Raw genomic sequence first — 19613 nt, 5'->3', positions numbered from 1 at the left:
TAGCTATTTTTTTTTCCCCCAGACAAACTCTAACCTAGAATTCACAGTTAAAAAACTTAGCACTGTAGTTTGGCAGTTATGGTAAGTTTAACTCCATACTCTAGAGGTACAAATCATTTTTTATCTTCTCTCATGTTAGTTTGTGTCTACAAAAATATGTTCCATGACTTGCTCTTCCCTCATTGGAGCAGGCCAGAGAGATGCTCAACACCCAGTGAGTTAAGGTGCCTCTTCTCCAAGCAGAAATGGACTGGGGCCCTTGTTAGAGTGGTGATAAATTGACAACATTAATTGATTGATTGACTGATTGATTAAGATGGAGTCTGGCTTTGTTCCCCAGGCTGGAGTGCAGTGGCGTGATCTCAGCTCACTGCAGCCTCTACCTCCCAGGTTCAAGCGATTCTCCTGCCTTGGTCTCCCGAGTAGCTGGGACTACAAGCATGCACCACCACACCCAGCTAATTTTTGTATTTTTAGTAGAGATAGGGTTTCACCACATTGGCCAGGCTAGTCTCGAACTCCTGAACTCAGGTGATCCGCCTGCCTTGGCTTCCCAAAGTGCTGGGATTACAGGCGTGAGCCACCTCACCTGACCGACAACCTTTAAATAATAAACCCCACTCCAGTGTCAGGTAATGTCAGGCCCCCTCCTCTCTCTGTGGTTCATTCTTTTGTGTAAAAAGACTTTGGGTAGGACTCAGGCATCCTCTGAAACAAAGTACAAAGTCAGTGAAAAACTATATTTTATTTGAGGTAGGGGTTGGTCATGGAAAAAACAATAGATTGAAAAAGACAGGAGAGCTTGAGTTGAGTTCCAACTATTTGAGTAGGTGTGATAGACTCATTTATTCTCTTTAGATACAGTGGGGTATTTTTTGTTTATTGTTTGTTTTGTCCACACAAAAAGAAAGCTGAATTAGGCAGTCTTTAATATTTTCTTATTTTATTTATTTATTTATTTTTTTGAGACAGAGTTTCACTCTTGTTGCCCAGGCTGGAGTGCAATGGCGTGATCTTGGCTCACCGCAACCTCCGCCTCCCAGGTTCAAGCGATTCTCCTGCCTCACCCTCCCTAGTAGCTGGGAGTACAGGCATATGCCACCATGCCCGGCTAATTTTTTATTTTTAATAGAGACAGGGTTTCTCCATCTCTTGGTCAGGCTGGTCTTGAACTCCTGACCTCAGGTGATCTACCTGCCTCGGCCTCCCAAAGTGCTGGAATTACAGGTGTGAGCCACCACGCCCGACCAATATTTTCTTATTTTAAAAACAACTATTTCTTGAATTATTTTAAAGTGAGAAGTCATTATTTGTACACTCCTTCCAAAGGATATTAACAATAGCCATTATGCTTTATTATTCAAAACAAGTTTTGCCTAATAAGCTCTAAACAACAAAGGACACATGGGCAAGTGCCAGGATATCCAGGCCTTCTAGATTCCAAAGGGACATTCAACCATGGGAGATGGGTTAAACGCCAAAGGGTTGCATAATCAAGTGCAGATTCTCTGGAGATGTGTGAGTGACTTTGAGACAGACATAACCCTGTATAGGCAAGAGAAGGGGATAACATGTTTGAGAACTTCCTTCAGTCCTATTATGGGATTGATACTTCAGAAAAAAGAGCACTACAGTAAGATGAAAGCTACAGCTATGCAGTAAGTAAACGTGGCATAATCATTCTGAATATTCTAGTGCTTGGTGCACTTTAAAGTGTGTGAATTCATCCATGAGGAGCTCTGAGGATGGAGGAAGTTGGCAATCTAGGAACTGGTTCTAGAAATGACCCAAGAAACTTGCTTCTTTGTATCTTTTCGGTGATAGAAGGTGATGTTTCTTTTAATTTGAGGCCTTCTTCAACTGTAAGCTCCCACAATCTTTCGCTAAACAGACTTCATTCACATTCTGAATCTGGTTTTTGTCTCACACATATTAAATTTTACAAAACAGAAAGAAACAATAGAGCTTATTAGGAAAAACTTGTTTTGAATAGTAAATTAAGCATAATGGAAATAGGCACATGTTTTAGCACAATTTTTTCCCCTTTTGTACCAATTGAACATTTACATCTTTTTCAAAGTGCTGTGATTTTCCCCTTAAGTCTTAAGCTGGCACCACCCACTTTCAACAAATGAGACTTATATCACTTGTATCTACTGAGAGAAATCATTGTAATACTGTGGATTCCAAATGCACAGCCTTCCAAAAAAGAGTTTTACTCAGTCACCCCTAAACTGTATTAATCAAATCAATGTGGCATTCTAAGAATCCAAAGAACTACCTAATTTCAAAGACAGTGTAAATCAACTGGCAGCTCTGACTGATTTCAAATTATGCCCTGTTTTCAGAGACTGGAAACCTGTACATTCAGAGGTACACCTGACTACATGGTGTGTTATTAAGAGATATGCCCCAGGTGGAGGAATCTTCAAAGCCAATATATTTTCTTTATAACTGGTGTCAAATTGATGTATATATTAAAAAATCTTGGAAAATGATCTCAAAAAGGAAGTAACAGCCCAATGAGCCATATGTTCAGGGAACCTAACAGGTTTCCATTGGGACCAAATTTCACTTCACCTTTTTGTCCTTATGTGCAAATAAAAACTTATCTGTAAATACACCGTTAAAACAGTCATGCAAATTTGTGAGGTCTGTAGATTGAGAGGAAATTACACTAAGCCTATAAAAACCAAGTTATTGGAAAATAAATAATTTGGTGAGATACATAACGACATGGAATTGAACTACATTTATTTGAGCTCTATAGATTCACAGCTTTAGAGAGACATTACTTCTATAGAATTGGTTAATGAAGCAAAGGCTGGTGAATAGTTAATACATTGCTTAATTTTGATGCTGATGGAACATCTGAATCTCCACGTTTACATGAATAAAGTTAAAATTTGTTTTGCTGTTAGATAGGTTGCTATTTTAACAGATTCAGACACAAGGGAATTTTCCAAATGCCAGCTAATACTGCAGCACCGGAAAGTCTGTAATACACCAAGGGCAGAGGCCTGCTTAGTAGTTTTCCGAAGAGTGGAAAGCAGAAAACATTAACATTTACTTACACAAAATCCTTTATGTAACTCTTCTAAGATTTTTCAACTTAAAAACTTTAAAACATTTTGTATGATTTTAGTAGATCTGAAGTTTGCATTCAGCTACTCTATTGGTATGCCTGGGCATATTCTAAAAGGAAAAATGATTCATTCTGGGCACTTGTATAGTTTTTCACATGACTAGAATCAATGAGGATGGTATAAAAATACCAAAATTTACTCATTTTAATTTCATTTTTGTGTACTTTTATCATATTACAAAGCAGAATAATATAAATGAAACCTTTGTGTATATATGACTGAGCTTTAGCAAACCTTATTTTAAATTGATTTTTTAAAAAGGACTAATGGTGTGTAAAGTTATGCAAAGGTAAGGGTCAGTAGAAGAAACAATTACACTGCACAGGTATTTGGTTACTCTGGCGGTCCATCCACGGCTTACGGGAAAGGAAGTTTTATGATATTTATAAGGATAGTTTATGGAAACTGTAACAGTAAAAATATTTTAATGGTAGGAATAAAAGTGTCCTTTAAGCGCAACAATCAGCTTTTACGGTCAAAAAGTAACGGGAGGTTGTATCAAATCTCAGGTCCCCGCCTGCATCAACAGGTTCCAGAGGCTTCTTTCAGCAGACTCGGGTTCCGATGGACTCTTTGTCGGAGGGGCGGCCAGGGCACTGCTGTTTTTGACCAGCTTCTCTCAGGCCAGAGTATAGAACAGAGCGGCCAGGCGGGGAGCTGGGCCTCTGGATCTGCTCCTGGCCCCATCTACCCCCGCAGTCTCCGCAGCAGTGGGGAGCGCGGCCCGCTTCTTTCCAGGACCTTCTGTCCCCGCCACGGCCTTTCGAGGGAACTCTCGAGGCGCAGACGGCCCCTTAGTAAAGTCTTGGGGTCAGGAGGTCAGGCCTTGGAAGCACAGCTAATGTTAAGGCCCTTTATGTGTCTTCGCAGCGATCATTTAAACCGTGGACCGGTCGCTCTACTGAAAGAGGGGCTTCAGGGGTCTAAGGGCCGCAGCGCGGGAAGCGTTGCAGGGGGGTGCTGACCTCGCCGACTCGCCGCAGGCCAGCAGGGCGCGGCCGCTGCAGGGCGGGTTGGGGGCGCCTGGAGGCCTCGGGGTGGCGGCCTCGCTGGGGCGGGGCAGGGCAGGGGATCTGCGGTCAGTCCTGGAACCCTTCTTGGCCTTTGTGGCCCTGCCACTCTTTCCAGCCTTGGCTGTCCCTAGCCCTTTCTGAATTCGCTTGGACTCCCACTCGCACTCGCTGGCCGACGCGTTAGATTCACCAGAAAGCGAGTGGGCGTGAAAACGGGGCTCTTCGGCCTGTTCCCCAAGACGTGGATCCTGGATGGCGGGTCCTCGCCCCACCGCCCCGGGGAGTGGGCGCGCGGCGCCGACCGAGCCCTCAGGCGAACCCGCGCGGGGCCGCGCTCCGCCGGGCCGGCTCGGAGGGCCGCGCGGGGGCTCCCGGCCCGCTAGGGACTCACTAGCGGTGGCTGTGTTCCACTCGCCAGCGGCGGGAAGGACGCGCGGGAAAGCGAGGGAGCAGGAAGCGGGTGGCGGCGGCGGCGCGGGGCCCGCTGGAAAGGAGGGAGCGCCGCAGGCGGGAGGAGGGAGCGCGGAGGAGGGAAGCCGGGAGGAAGGAGGGAGCGCGGCAGGCAGGCGGAGGGAGGGCTGATTAGCATGCAGCAGCGCTCGCGCGCCCGGCTCCATTGTTTTAACACCTCCCCTCTCCTCCGCGCCAATCTGTCACCGTTCAGCAGGCGAACGCTGCTGCCTCAAATGCTGCTCTTCTCAAATGAGACGGATAATTAGTTGCCCCGCACGAATGCCGCACTCTTCTCACCCCTGATTGCTATCACCTTCTTGCTCCTGGCAGTTTTGACACCTCGTAATCAGCCTGCTGCTTTTCTCTTTTCTTCCCGACTTCTGCTTCCCTCCCCCCGCTTTCCTTCCTAGTTTATTTATTTATTTATTTATTTATTTATTTATTTATTATTTTAAATGCAATCCCGGTGCCTATTTGGGCGAGTCCTCCGCCGAGTTAACCTTCCGCGTATACATGTGTGCATTTATCTGTATATGGGAAATTGGGTGCCTGTGCGTGAGCGGGGGGCGGGCTGGCAGTTTTGCGGGAAACACTGCTTCCACGCCGAGAGAACTCGCTTCTCCTAAAGATATTTTTGGGAAGGGAGGAGTTGCGGAGAGGGACGGGAGGGGAGAGTTGGGGAGACCTCAATTAATGCTTTTAAGATCTCTTAGAAATTAACAAACTGGGGAGTCTTGGAATCTGCTGTCAGAAGCGTGTTTTCCCCTCTCTCCTCTAACAAGCACTGACAGTCTAATTACTGTAGCTACAAGCAGCTGTCGAGGCAGCAGCCGGGGAGAGGAGGCGCCACAGGCTGGGCGCACCCGGCCGGCCCCTGCGCCCAGCCGAACCGCCGAAGCGCGGCCCGACGTGGGGAGGATGGAGAGGGGCAAGGCCCCGCGCCGGAGAGCCCCGGCGAGCCAAAGGCGGGTCGGCGAGCCGGCGGACACGCTTATTGTTTCCTAAACTCTTTACCTTGAAGGTTAAAAGATGTGAAGAAAGGAGGGGACGAAGAGTGGGAAGAAAATCTTATAAGCTTCCATCCACCCCTTTTCTACCTCCTCGAGCTCTCCCTCCCTCCGTGTTGGTAAAATAACCACGCAACCCGGGGCTGAGGGGGCGGGGTGAGCCAGGCTGGAGTGTAAGAAAGCAGATGTCCCCGCTGGCAGCAGCCTCAGCCTCCGGGGAAAGCTGCACCGGGGGGGCCCTCCCGAGGACATTCACCTCCCACTTCTCAGGCATCCCGCTCACAACTGCCTCGCCTCGGCGGGGGTGGTTTTTTTCAGACTCGGCGTTTCGCGTGTGCAGCTTTTTTACCTGGGAGCTGTTCTTACCCGGCCACGCTTAGCAGATGCCAAAAGCCAGCAGCCCCTGCACGACTCAGTCAAGAGACAGAGGGAGAGACCTGGCGGGTGCCCACTCCACCTTTAGAGCGGTGGCCCGCGCTTCCTATGTAGAGCAGGGCGGGGGCTGCTCTCCAGGCCGCCTCTCCTGTGGCCCCAAAGGGTCTCTGTCCCTCACAACGTGGAGCTTAGGGTGCCGCTGGAACGCAAAAGAAAACCGAGTTTGCTAGTCCTGCTAAAAGTGGTGGGGGCGGGGAAAGGATGGGCTGGGGAGGAAGGTCAGTAGTACACTCTGAGTCACTTTCTGGGCCATAGACTTTCCTGTGGTTGTCAGCAAGCACTTAGTAGATGTCAACTGTGTTGAGAGGAAGTCTTCCCATCTAGAAAAGGACAGGGGAAAAAAAGAATCCCCTTTCACGAGATAGGTACAGTGGTATATTCTGGCTGGTACACGCTGGGAAGTTTTTATTTTTAATTTTGTGTGCGTGTGCGTGTGTGTGTGCGTGCGTGTGTGGAGAGGGGAGGCTGGGTGGGCGGGAGGTGGGGGAAGGGAAGAAACTTGGATAATTGTCTAGGCATTTCCATTCAGCCCTAGTGGCAATGAAAGAAAGATGTACATGCCTCAGAACCCTTCGCAGTGAATACCTAATAATTGCTGTCACCTTGGTGAGGAAGATGTCAATATGATGTGCTTGGCACTGGGAGAAGTCGAGGCACCACTCTCATTCTTCCACAAGTTAAGGTTCTTCACTGGGGCACAGAGGTCTGCTCAAATTCCCCCACCCCACACCCTCCAGTTTAAAGCACTTGCTTCAAGAAGGCTTAAATTTTTGAGGGTTGCAAATCAATGCTTACTTCATAAAATGGAAGCCATGCCTTAAACACTTTTAAGAATCAGGGGAAAAGAGACACCTAAAAGGCGAGAATCATAGGGAATAAAAATGAAAGGGAAGTCTCATTTTAAACAAATTTTGCAGCCTTCTGAATTTGGTATCCACTCTCTCAAATGTCTTTCAGTGGCTATCAATCAGGCTGCTAACAATGAATAACAAATTTCTCAACAAGAATATGAACATTTCTAATCTAAGTTAACAAATATGGATAGTCCTTGTAGGGTTTTATATTTGCTCCCATTAAAAACAAATGTTTCTTTAGAAAGTTTAGTTTGAAAAATAATTCTAAAATTCAAAGTGATTCACTAATTGTCAATAAATGCCACCAAATCTGGTCATCACCTTTCTACTAGGTTACTGAAAAGAAAACAAGAATTTTATAAACTTCCCTAAAAATGTGATTCCTTCCTTTTTTTTTTTTATATCAAGAACAAAGGACACACTACTGATCACAACATAAGTACCTCTTAATATTTAATTTCATCATGTAGCTATACACATAGTAAAATTAAAGCCATGTATATTATTTTAAAAATCTTAAGTGTTTAAATAATTCTACCAGTTGTTTTATCACTGGACAAGAAATGTATTAGGTTTGATATTTACAAAGATGTTTATGTTGTCTATTTTCTATTATAGGTTTATTTAAAGAATATCACCTATAGCATAAATAAATTTTTCAATAAAAACAAACTAAGAAAACCCTAGAAACATTTGACATCACCAAATTCAACAGCTCTCACTAGAAATCCAAGCAATAAACTTAGATATTTGAAATAAACATAAATTATGATTATATAACTAAGTCACATATGTAATTTTGAATTATAGTCATAGCACTGTAAACATGAATACAAAGGATTGCAGTTTTATGCAGTTTTTTTTTTGTTTTTCTTCTTTTAGGCTTATTTCTCCTTGAAAGAATAGAATGATCTTTTAAAAAAATGAAAGAGTTATACAGTAAATCTAGAAAACAATTCAAATAGCTGTGAAACTAGATTTTCCTATAAATGATCTTGAATTTAGTTTACAATCAAGTATTTATAGTATTACAAACCCCAAATCATCACATAGAACTTGGTATGTCTGTTTTCAAATGTGTCTTAAGTCTCTCCATTGAAGTGTGAATTAAGATGCCGAAGGAAATCCCCTCTGGATGTAATGGATGGTGGGAAAACTGCTTGACAGAATTCACATACTCGAGGTATATGCAGTTCTGAGTCTGTGCCACTTAGTACCACCGAGTCACTGTTTTGATTAGGAAAGGGCTTCCAAATGGGCTGCAGGAAACAAACAAAAATATCTGTTACTTATGTTTAAATTCAAATAGCACTGGACTTCAAATTTGAATTTTTGAATGAGTTATGTATGAGCATATATATTTAATTCCCTAATATAAAAGCAAATTACTTTTCCATGAAGTTAGCATGAGGACATGACTCAATTCTTGGTTTCATAAAAGGGACAACTAAACTTTGATTAAAAGCCACTTGGGACACACACTTATGCATTTTATCATATTTAAAAAGATTGCAGCTTTAGCATGCAATTTTTAATACCCAATGATCACAACGTGAGTAGTTTTGGAACAATAGTTAATACTCTGGTCTTTTAAATTAAATTCTGTCTTTTATTTTTTACAATAAAAACCTTAACTTATAGGGGCTTTATTAATTACACAGTACACAAGACATGATGTGTGTGTGCATTGCGTCTTACTCAAAATCAATTTCACTATTGTTTATAAGCAAATACAGTGAATACATCATACATGAATCAGCATTATTTTGATTTTTAAAAAGAAAATTTTCCTTTTAAACTACTGAACAAATTTCACTGATCAGTTATCTTTTATTTGTTTTTAAAAATGCAAATACTTAATCATTCAACAAAATCTAACACATGCAGTGTTTTGACTTCTTACTTTGCTTCTGTTATATAATAGGTAGTTTGGCCTTACTCATTCTTGTGGCTGAATAAAGTGAAACTTGTCAATAGTTGCCTGGTTAAAGAATTATGGCAAGTCATAATCTAATAGAACCACCTCCACTATAACCAGCACATAAATACCCTTTCATAACTGCATTTATTCTTTTTTTTTTTAAACTTCTAGAAGGACAAGAAATAGCATTTGGCTTAATAATAGCTACACAATAGATGTTTGTTAACTGGAAAATATTTCCCTGAATTGTGTAAAACAAATTATTTTTTAAAATTTCTTTCTTATGTGGACACAGGTAAATTACTCTGACACAGCTAAATTCTGGTATTTTAATCACCTCATAAAGTCAAATTTAAAAAGACCCCTTATCCTCCTATTACTAATATGTTTTTAAAGTCACACAGCCTAGTCTAGCACCTGACAAGTGTTACTGTTATTTCCCCTAACTTCTTTCATTCTGGTTAACCAATCATTTACATAAACAGTATATTACCGATTGAAGCATTTGGGTTTCACGACATCACTGTCTTCTTATAAACAGTTTACTGGACAGCTGTGTACAATTGGTATAAATATACAACGTCTGTCTAGGCACCCAGATACATTCAAATATCAGTATGGAGGACTTATAATAATGCTGACTCAATTCCTTTCATAAGAAATGTCAATTTTATTACAAAAATAGTAATATTTAAAACAAATGTTATAAAATTTAAGGTAAAATAACTTTCTTTGGAAAAACTTCTTTGGTAAAAGTAGTAAAAACTGTGAGCATACAAGCAAAAATCTAGTTAGAGTTAACTTGAGTCTAATTTTAATGTTTTCAGTTTTAAACAAAAAAGTACAAATCACTGTAATGGGAAATTGATATGGCCAGAAATAAAAGATTATTAAAGATAGTCCTTATTTATATAAAATAGCAAGAAATTAAATCAGAAGCAATTTAGCTTCTAAATTTGGTAAGCCAATCTTCTGCTCCCAATTTACCTATTAAGTCCATATTCATTTTTCTCTATTAAGAACTTTTAGTTCAGATTTGATCTCTTCATAGAATTTAGTTGGGATCCCACTCACTGACTCAGCAAAGTAAAAAAGAAAATCACATAGAACAATAATAATCTGATACACTTTAGTCTTGGTTATGATAGCTGAATATATAAAATAGATGTTTAGTAGTAATGATTGATATAAAGTAAAATTTTTAAATATGCAGCCAAAAATTTCACTTCTCTTTGTTACTATCTACAAACAACTCAGGATTAAAAAAATTATTATTATTATTATTATTATTTTGAGACAGGGTCTTGCTCTGTCACCCAGGCTGAAGTGTGGTGGCACCATCACAGCTCACTGCAACCTCGAACTACCTAGCTCAAGCAATCCTCCCACCTCAGCTTCCCAAGTAGCTGGAGACAATAGGCGCATGCCACCACAACCAGCTACAAATATCTATATATCTATATGTATTTGTAGAGACAAGTTCTCACTGTGTTGCCCAGGCTGGTCTCAAATTCCTAGGCTCAGTCAATCCTCCTGCCTCAGCCTCCCAAAGTGCTGGGATTATAGGCATGAACCACCGTACCTGGCCCAACTCAGGAATTTTGTACTTATACTAGCTTGTATAATACTAGCTTTATTAATACAAATAAAATAGCTTAAAATGTTTTTTAAAAAACTCACTTTAAGAAATATTCTTTCCATCCTAAACTGTAACATGGTCTTCAAAACAAACTAATTTCTTTGCTTTTTCTGCCAAAATATCAATTATCTAACCTTATGCCCCATGTCTTGTGACAACTCAACACTAATTCTCCTGAATTTTTTAAGCTGAATACTTTTCCATCAAGTTGTAATCACATACCAGCTGTTTCCCTTGCTGTAGTATAGAAAGCAAATGTACAATGCAGGGTGCCATCTACTGAAACATGAATGCACAGACTAGTAAAAGAACAAGCAAGACATATAATAGAGAAAAAAGTAACAAGCATTAGAACTGATGCACTTCACAGCTCCACAGGAATTCTACTTGCAATAAATGAAATTGTTTAATTTGTTTCATTTAGTAGCAACTATAACAGAGACTATGATGTGAAATAAAGTATAATGAACAAGAACCTAAGTGAGGTTATAATTAAAACTTATTGTCAGCCATGCCTAGTTTTTCCCACTACTAAAATATACCACAGCTTGACAACTGCCTTCTTTGCATGCTGATTTAAGTCTATAACCTATAAGTGTACTTAAAGCAAAAGGGTATTAACAACTTAAAAAAAAAAAAAATCTCAAGGCAAAGAGAAATCAGACAAATGTTTGCAAGTTACATAGACATTTACATCAATCTATTTTCATAAGCTTCTGTTTTTTGTAAAAATTTTATAGTTTTCATTTGCTTTCAGACATTAAACTTTTTTTTAACTAAAAGAATCATTCTGTGATGGAACTTGAATCTAAAAGGGAGGGCAGGAGTGGTTTGGGGGACATAAGTCTGTGAGATTTAGAAACATTAAATAAAATATCTGATATCATACACATGCAGAGACTATTTTAAAAATATACTAGGCTACATGTTCATTTCCAGATTAGCAACCAAAACCAAAACTAAACCCTACAGATCTACGTACTATATAACTGAGGATATAGTAGAAGTATTCATTGAAAGATAGTTCACTTATGTTGATAAATAGGAATGTAAGATGCAATTATTTACATAAGATCGTGAATTCTTATAAAGATGAATATGATATACAGAAACTATTAAATAAAACAGCATTTGTTTCACACTATGAAATTTAATAATCTTATTAATCCTAAGTAAACAAGCTTTGAATAAGGAACTAAGAAAGTGACACCACAATAGATACGGATAAGGCTTAACATGAATTTTTAAATGACATAAATTCTAAGATACTTTACAATAGTTTTACCATATTCAGCTTTTCTAATTTCATGTCATTTATTATAGGACTTGTTTTTCTGAAACCCCTAACTTTGGCTAGACAGTAGTTTAAAAAGGATGTCAGATAACGTAAAAGAGATGCATATCTGTCCATGTATGGCAAAATGTGTGTTCACACATAATAATATATTTGTTAACGCAAAACAGTTACCTGCTGTGGTCCTCGGATAGCTTTTCCTGGGGAATCAAGTGAGGGAAAAGGTGCATCAGATGGGTCCAGAAGTGGGAAGGTATTTACATATAATGCATTATGGTCTCCAGGTGGCAAACACGCAGCTCTATCCAGAGTTGTCCTGATACAAGTGTTTACAAGATTTGAGGGCTTTGTTTTGTCAGTTGTTTTAAGGTTTTGTATAGCTGAAGCTATGGGGTCAATTCCCTGAATTTCAAATAAAGTTTCTTCTGTTTTAACAAAGTTCCCTGGGTTGTCTCTGAACTCCGTATTAAATTTCTCTTGGCACATTGCCTCAGACGTGGCAGGACTAAGGATGCCGGGTCTCTCTGGAGTGCTATGTAAGAAAGTCGAGTCATTGTCCATAGGTGGAAACTTGACATTGAATTTAGAAAGTGATTCAAAAGAGGTGTCTTCCTCATCTCTGCACAGTCCTCTTGGTGTGACACATGTGATGGATGGTGCACCTCTATTTATATCATCTTTAGCCTGAGGCTTAAACAGCGCCTCTTGTTTATCTGTTTTATCCGTACACTGTATAGGCACAGAGCAGTGTGTCTCTGCAGAGAGAAGAACACAAAAGAGAAACAGTCACATTCAAATCATTAAAAAAAAAATCTGTTCAATCAGCTTTGGACAGATTATTATTATTTTTTCTATTGGTTTTTATAGCAAATGAAGACAACTGGGATTTTAAAATTTGCTACCATCTTACACAGAATATTAGCAGTCTCCAGCGGGTGAACTGAAACACAGCTTACTAGTTGCAATTTAACTACTTTGTCTTTTCCTAGGTCTTTTGCTGTAAGCTTTGCATCTTGTTCAGTTACACTGCTCCAAGCTTAAAAACATTTGCTTGTAGTGTATACATTTAAACATTTTTGTCAGTAACGGAAGCTATAACTGTGTTTGCTTAGACAAATAAGTTGTTAAAAGGGAAAATCTTACTAGGTATATCTAAAATTAGGTCATTTATTATTGTCACTGTCTAACTAAGTATATCACTAATCAGTTTAGCCACTGTCTGCTGTCAATAATCCATGTGAAGACTGGTGGTTGCAGGAGTTGGGAAAAGGAAGACAGTGAAGGCAAAGGAAGGATGAAACATTGTGATGCATGTTAAGAAAACTGCGGATGAATAGATTATTTTCTCATCTTATATCTTTTTTTTAAAAAGACCTCTGTAAATAACAGGTAAATATCTGGTAGATGAAATAGCCTCTGTAGCTCATTTATCTAGAGCCACTTATCCAACAAATTCAGCTTTCTAGGACACAGTCAAAAGCTAGAAGGAAAGTAGAGCTTTTGAGGAGCCAGAATTAGAGCCACAAGGTTCATAGATACATGAATTTTGTTCTTATTGTCATTTTAGATTTGTTCTAACAAACCTGATGGTATTTCCCTAGCTCATAGCTGGTTTGAAACAAAAAATTAAAAGGGAATATGAGTTGCTAAAGGCAGACATAGATATCAACAGGAACTAAAAGCATAGGAAAAGACAGGAAAGACAAAAAAGCTGATACAAGAACTTTTAGAAAACACTACAGTCTAATACAGAGCTAATGAGTGCTCAATACAAAAAAACAATAATCAAAGTACTCTCCATCTTGATGATTCTGAGACACTAGAAAAAGCCAAATTAAACTCCACAACGTCCCTTAAAGAAGGCACTGAAGTTGGTAATGCATATATTTTAAGGATTGTCATCAGCACTGTTGAACATTCACAAATGGAGACATTACCAATGATGCAAATTTAGGTAGACAGGGTATACAGAACACAAGGTATACAAAGTGTCTGTACAGGTTAGTAGGCACTTAACAAACGTCACTTCCTTTATATTCCTTTGGTCTTGGCAGTCTCATGACACCTCTCTGTCTTTTGCCAAAGCACATTCCAATGTAATATATTTTTTCTGTTTGGATATGTGTAGTATAATGCAACCAACTTCTCTGGTTCATCTTGTTGTACACCTACTGCCTCTCTTTATACCTCTCTTCATACCATCCTTTCTTACTGGATTATTATAACAGCCTTTAAACTGCTTCCTTGCCTCTAAATTTGTCTCATATCCAATCTGTTGTCTTCATTGCAACTTCCCCTCCATCCCTCGTTCTCAGAGTAGTTTTTCTAAAATACTAATCTGACCACGTTACCTTCCTAATAAAATCTTTTGATGGCTCTACAAGGCCCTCAGATCTCAAAAAAGGCTTATCGACTGTTCATTACTGGCCCCTGGTCACCTCTCCATGCTCATCTTTCACTCCATACTCTGGCTATAATGAACTTCGTATAGTTCCCCAAAATAGCCACACTCTCTTGTCTTTGCACCTTTGCACATGCTGTGCAGACTGCCTGAAGTGTCCCCTCCCATCACTCTTTGCCCAACTCTTATTTGTCCTTCACATCTTGGCTTGGACATAAGTTTCTCTGGATGACTCTCCCATGACTCTTGGATGCCCTGAGGACTGAAACACTCTGTTATATAGTTATGCGTTGCTTAACGATGGCACGTTTTGAGAAATGTATTCTTAGGCAATTTTGTCATTGTGCAAACATCACAGAGTGTACTTACAGAAACCTAGACAGTATAGTCTACTACACACCTACACTATACGGTATAGCCTATTGTTCTTAGGCTACAAACCTATACAACATGTTACTGTACTGAATACTGTAGGTAACACAATGGTATCTATTTCAACACTGAAAAGGTACAGTAAAAATACGGCATAAAAGATAAAAAATGGGTACGCCTATATAGAGCACTTACCATGAATGGAATTTGCAGGACTAGAGGTTGCTCTGAGTCAGTGAGTGAATGGTGAGTGAATGTGAAGGCCTAGGCCTAGTATTACTGTACATCACTGTAGACTTTATGAACACTATACACTTTGGTTACGCTAAATTTACACACACAAAAAAGTGTGATACAATGTAACAACAGCTACCTACAATGTCACTAGGGTGATATGAACTTTTTTTTTTTTTTTTGAGACGGAGGTGTGCTCTTGTTGCCCAGGCTGGATGGAGTGCAATGGTGCGATCTCGGCTCACTGCAACCTCCACCTCCCAGGTTCAAGTGATTCTCTTGCCTCAGCCTCCAGAGTAGCTGGGATTACGGACATGAGTCACCATGCCCGGCTAATTTTATATTTTCAGTAGAGACGGGGTTTCTCCATGCTGGTCAAGCTGGTCTCGAACTCCCAGCCTCAGGTGATCTGCCCAGCTCAGCCTCCCAAAGTGCTGGGATTATAGGCGTGAGCCACTGTGCCTGGGCTGATATGAACTTTTAAGCCCCATTATAATCATATGGGGCCATGATTGTATATGCAATCTGTTGTTGACTGAAAATGTCATTTGGCACATGACTGTATTTCCAAGTATAACTCTCTTTCTCCTATTAAAGTAGGTTTTTTGAGGTCTTAAACTATGTTTTGTTTCCCTCTAACTCCAGACCCCTGCCCAGTGTCTGGCACGTAGTATGCCCCTAACAAACGAATTCTGAATGAATCTGTAATCTCTCCCTTACAGAGCCTACTATAATAATCAACATTTACCAGATATTCTGTGACTAGAAGTGCTATAGTAATTGTGACCAAGCTTAATTGTTTAGCTGGATTTCTTTAGCCTCTGAGGTTCTTAAAGTCCATTAACTCTCGAGTAGTCATTCTTCCTGGCAGTAGACTTGAAAGTGGCAGGAAAGTCAAGGAAACAGTACTGTCTTTGTAGATGACATTTGCTACTTGCAAATAACAAATCAGGAAAATCAACTGTTGAGGTAATCAGATTCTGTAACACCCGAAGAGGAGAGACTTTATCAAATGATCTTCACAAGGAGAACAAGGTGAATGCTGAAGAATCTGCTACTGCTGCTAATGGCAATGACTATTAACATTAATAGCACTTCCACATGGCAAGCACTATTATAATAATTGTATGTACATTAATTCATATAATAAAGTAATCCTGAGGTAGGCACTATTATTATCCCCACTTTACATGTGAAGCAACTGGTTGGAGAGGTTAATTCAAAGGCCACACAACTATAATAGTAAGTGGCAGATCTGCCACTGGAACCCAGGCGATCTAACTCTAGATTTGTGCTCTGAACCATTATGCTAAATTGAACATGTTGGTTTCTAGATATAGAGAGAAGTCCCCAAATTGACAGAAATGTGCTTTGAATTATTTTTCCAGCAGTTGATCTATCCCGGCTGTGAACAAAACGTGGAGAAATCAAACAGCTCTATAAAAACAGATATTTTCTTTCAGCAAAGCTAGCTGGCATAAAACTCAGCCACATTAAAATAATCTGAGTTAATCTGCTCAAGCAGTGAGAGTTATATCTATTAAAAAAATTTAAACCTTAGATTTCTAATGCTACTAGAAATCTAAGCTGAGACAACTTAAAACTCAAATGAGATGCATGAAAGCACTTGTCATCCTGACACCATATTGAGAAACATGATCAGGTGAGCAAATAGCTTTTCTATTTTGTCTATTTTAAGAATACTTAGTTTTGCAAGGAAAAAGTAAAATGGGAAACATTTTTAGATTTCCAAATTTTAAATATAGGCTATCCATTTAGTTACTTCTCAGTATAATTATTTTGTATATTGACAAAAGAAAAAGACCTCATGATTTTTTGTCACCCTGCTCATGGATGTTTGTTACCCTTAATCCTATATTCTTCTTTCCTAATCTCTACTGAAATTGGACACTCCTTTATGAACCAAACAGTACTTTATTTGAAGCTATGGATAAACATACATTTTGTTTATCATTTCTCAAGTCTATTGCCATATGTAGATGAGTAGAAAAAACAAAGTAATAATAAAAAGGAAATGTAAAAATTCTACTAACTCAGTATTTTCAAATGAATCATCTGGTTATTTAAAAGCAAACATCAAACTTTAATACAAAATAACACAGGGACAATACACATACCTTTTCCCAGATATATTATGCAAATCATATTTGAAATAGTTCTTCTATATTTTTATACAGTATAGCATACATACTTGGAAACCATGAATAGGCATCTTTTCAAAAAATATTTTTTCCTTTCTCCTTTTGATATACTACTGTCAGAGCATAATATTTATTTTGGTTTCTCTTTGGACCCCAGCAAAACTTCACTAGAGTCTGTAGCACAAAATATTTTGAGAATAATATATTTATTATTTGTGACACTGTTAATATAAAGCATAAAAATAAAGCATCAGGAAGCAGTTTTAGTGGAGAAGAAATTGAAGTTAAACACTCAGTGTTCTAGTTGACAGATACATACTCAGATTTAGACCTGTGCAATTTAAAAATGGTCAAAGTATTAAGCCACTGATAATGAGGTAAGTTTTCTGTGTAACAAAGAATATATCACCATTACAATGCCTTGAAAAGATGTTGATGTTCAAAAAAGCATGTTTATGAATTCTAGGTACTACATCTTCATAGCTAGCATATTTTAAACAGAAATGATTCATTTACTTCAGAGGTACCTAGTGACTTTAGTCCATACAAAAGATCAATTTCTCATGAAAATGACAAAAATTCAGGTGAAGAAAAGAGTTGTTTTTGGGGAGGTGGGAGAAGGGAGAGAAAGAACCAAATTATATGTATCTACAAAGATTGTTTTGCTTCTGTAATACCACATTGTGTAACTTTTCTGAATATAAAATGGTAGTAGTAGCAAAAAGTGAATTTACACTATAAAATTATTTTAAATAGCCTAGATGTAAGAGCTGCAAGAAATGGAAAGTGATCTTTAATTAAAGGGGTGTTAGTCAGCAAGACTACATCTCTCAGAGTGAAAACTGTAAATCACATCCCTTGGGAATTGTCTGCAGAAGAGCTCAAATCACAAGGGTAAAGGAGAATTTATCATTATAAATGATCAGTTTACCTTCCTTTTGTTTGCAGAAGTGTTTGGTTGCCAGACCTAATCCCTTGTATTTTGCTATTCATATAGAACTACTGAAGCAAATACCAGGAAGCCAGTCTGGGGTTTTAGGAAAGGGTGGAGCATTTATAAAACATACTATAACACATGTGTAAAACAAACGTTCCTTCTAAGTTGTATTTTATACTAAATGTATATTTTGTGCATTAAACAGGACTAGCACTCAGGAAATTTGAGTGTCACATTTTTATTCTTGAACCAAATGAGTTCAAAGAATTCTTAAGCCCAGGAGTTCAAGGCTGTAGTGCACCATCACGCCTATGAATAGCCACTGTACTCCAGTCTGGACAACATAGCAAGATCCTGTGTTTAATAAAAAAAAAAAAAAAAAAAAAAAACAGGAAAAAAACATCTATCCATAGTGTATGTAATGAACTTTCAGGCAGAACTTACAAACAAACCTGATGTTATAATTTTACTTAGCTCATATAATATGGTAGTATGGCTTCAAGGTCGCTTATTCACATAAGAGTTAATGTTTAATAAGTCCCCCAAACAACAACTGAAAACTTTCAGGGATATAGTCAATATATATTTTGTATTTTTTAAGGTGGGATTTCTCATTAAGATAATTAGTAATTATGTCTTTCAATTCAATCTATATAGTACCATATACAACAAAGAAAAAAAAACCAACAAATACATATGTAATGCACTACAGAACTTACACAGCATGTACACATTCAAATATACGTGGATGAGGGGTAAATTACAGATGCTACACAATTAATAGGCATTCAGGAATATTTTCACATTCAAAAAGAAATCAATTTCAATCAATCAAATCAATATTACTGTAAATTAAATTAAATCTTACCAGTTGCAGTGTCTGGTATATTAAGTTTGCTTAAGTGGTCTTTCTGTGCTTTTGCTAGCATGCATATTCTATGAAATTCTTCTTTCAGATCCCAGAAAGTCTTCTCTATACTACCCCTAAAAAATAAAAATCAACATTTTAAAATGTAAAGCTATAATTTCCAAGTTTTTTAAATAATCAAACTTATGTAGTACCATTTTATGTGCCACAAAATATTTAAAAGTTTAAAAAAAATTTTTAATTCCTAGACAATATCCCAAAAACCAGCTTGTGTTTGTAGAGGGCCAGGCACAAAGTAAGTGATAAATTAAAAGTTTTAATACATAAATATAGTATAGTCTAGCATATCTACTTATTCATATATACACTAATGCTGGCTGTCTTATTCTCACATTAGAAATTTCAATGCATTGACTTTTGTTCTCTGCAAACATCTTAAATAGAATATTAAATATTCCTCATTTTGGTAAAGTTCACATTAGGATCCATCCATATAAAGAAATATGGCCTTAACACTTGGTTTATTGAAATAGTAGAGCTTTAGAGAATTCAAGTTTTAGATCCAGCTCTGCTATTAACTGCATGACTTGGTTAGGTCATTTTTAACATGTAGGACTCTGGGGATGGTTACTTCCACTTATTCTAAAAGGCTATTTTTTTGCAATTGTTAAAGCTTAAAAATATATATATAAAATATATTTCAGTATTGAAAATTTTTAAGAGTTGGCAAAAAAAAGGATATAGAACTACCTTTCATGGAGCAAAGGACTGCCAAGACTCCTTGCTGAAGTTTCTTTTCTAGGAGAAGAAACCTCTTGTCTTCTTACCTTAAAGATACAAAATGATTACTATTACTACTTTAAATTGCTTCCAAATT

General features: G+C 38.4%; 1 protein-coding gene and 1 long non-coding RNA gene across 6 annotated transcripts in view; one reads left to right on the top strand and one right to left on the bottom strand.

Moving 5' to 3' along the window:
* Positions 1-19613, top strand: part of LOC105483350 (uncharacterized) — an 82510-nt gene that overhangs the window by 62290 nt on the left and 607 nt on the right. The gene's annotated exons all lie outside the window — the stretch shown is intronic.
* LOC105483349 (TRAF family member associated NFKB activator) overlaps positions 7312-19613 on the bottom strand; it is a 105640-nt gene continuing 93338 nt past the window's right edge. For all 5 annotated transcript variants that reach the window (XM_071072853.1, XM_071072857.1, XM_071072854.1 and 2 more), the window contains 4 exons: positions 19487-19563; positions 18737-18852; positions 11937-12517; positions 7312-8167 (listed from right to left, as the gene is read on the bottom strand). In XM_071072853.1, coding sequence (XP_070928954.1) covers positions 7991-8167; positions 11937-12517; positions 18737-18852; positions 19487-19563 — 951 coding nt within the window. In that variant the 3' untranslated portion in view covers positions 7312-7990. The remainder of the gene's footprint in view (positions 8168-11936; positions 12518-18736; positions 18853-19486; positions 19564-19613) is intronic.

Source organism: Macaca nemestrina, chromosome 11, assembly GCF_043159975.1.
Source record: "Macaca nemestrina isolate mMacNem1 chromosome 11, mMacNem.hap1, whole genome shotgun sequence".
In the NCBI taxonomy this organism is placed as follows: Eukaryota; Metazoa; Chordata; class Mammalia; order Primates; family Cercopithecidae; genus Macaca; species Macaca nemestrina.
Note: the sequence above shows the minus strand (reverse complement) of the source record. Positions and strands in the feature narration are given on the sequence as shown.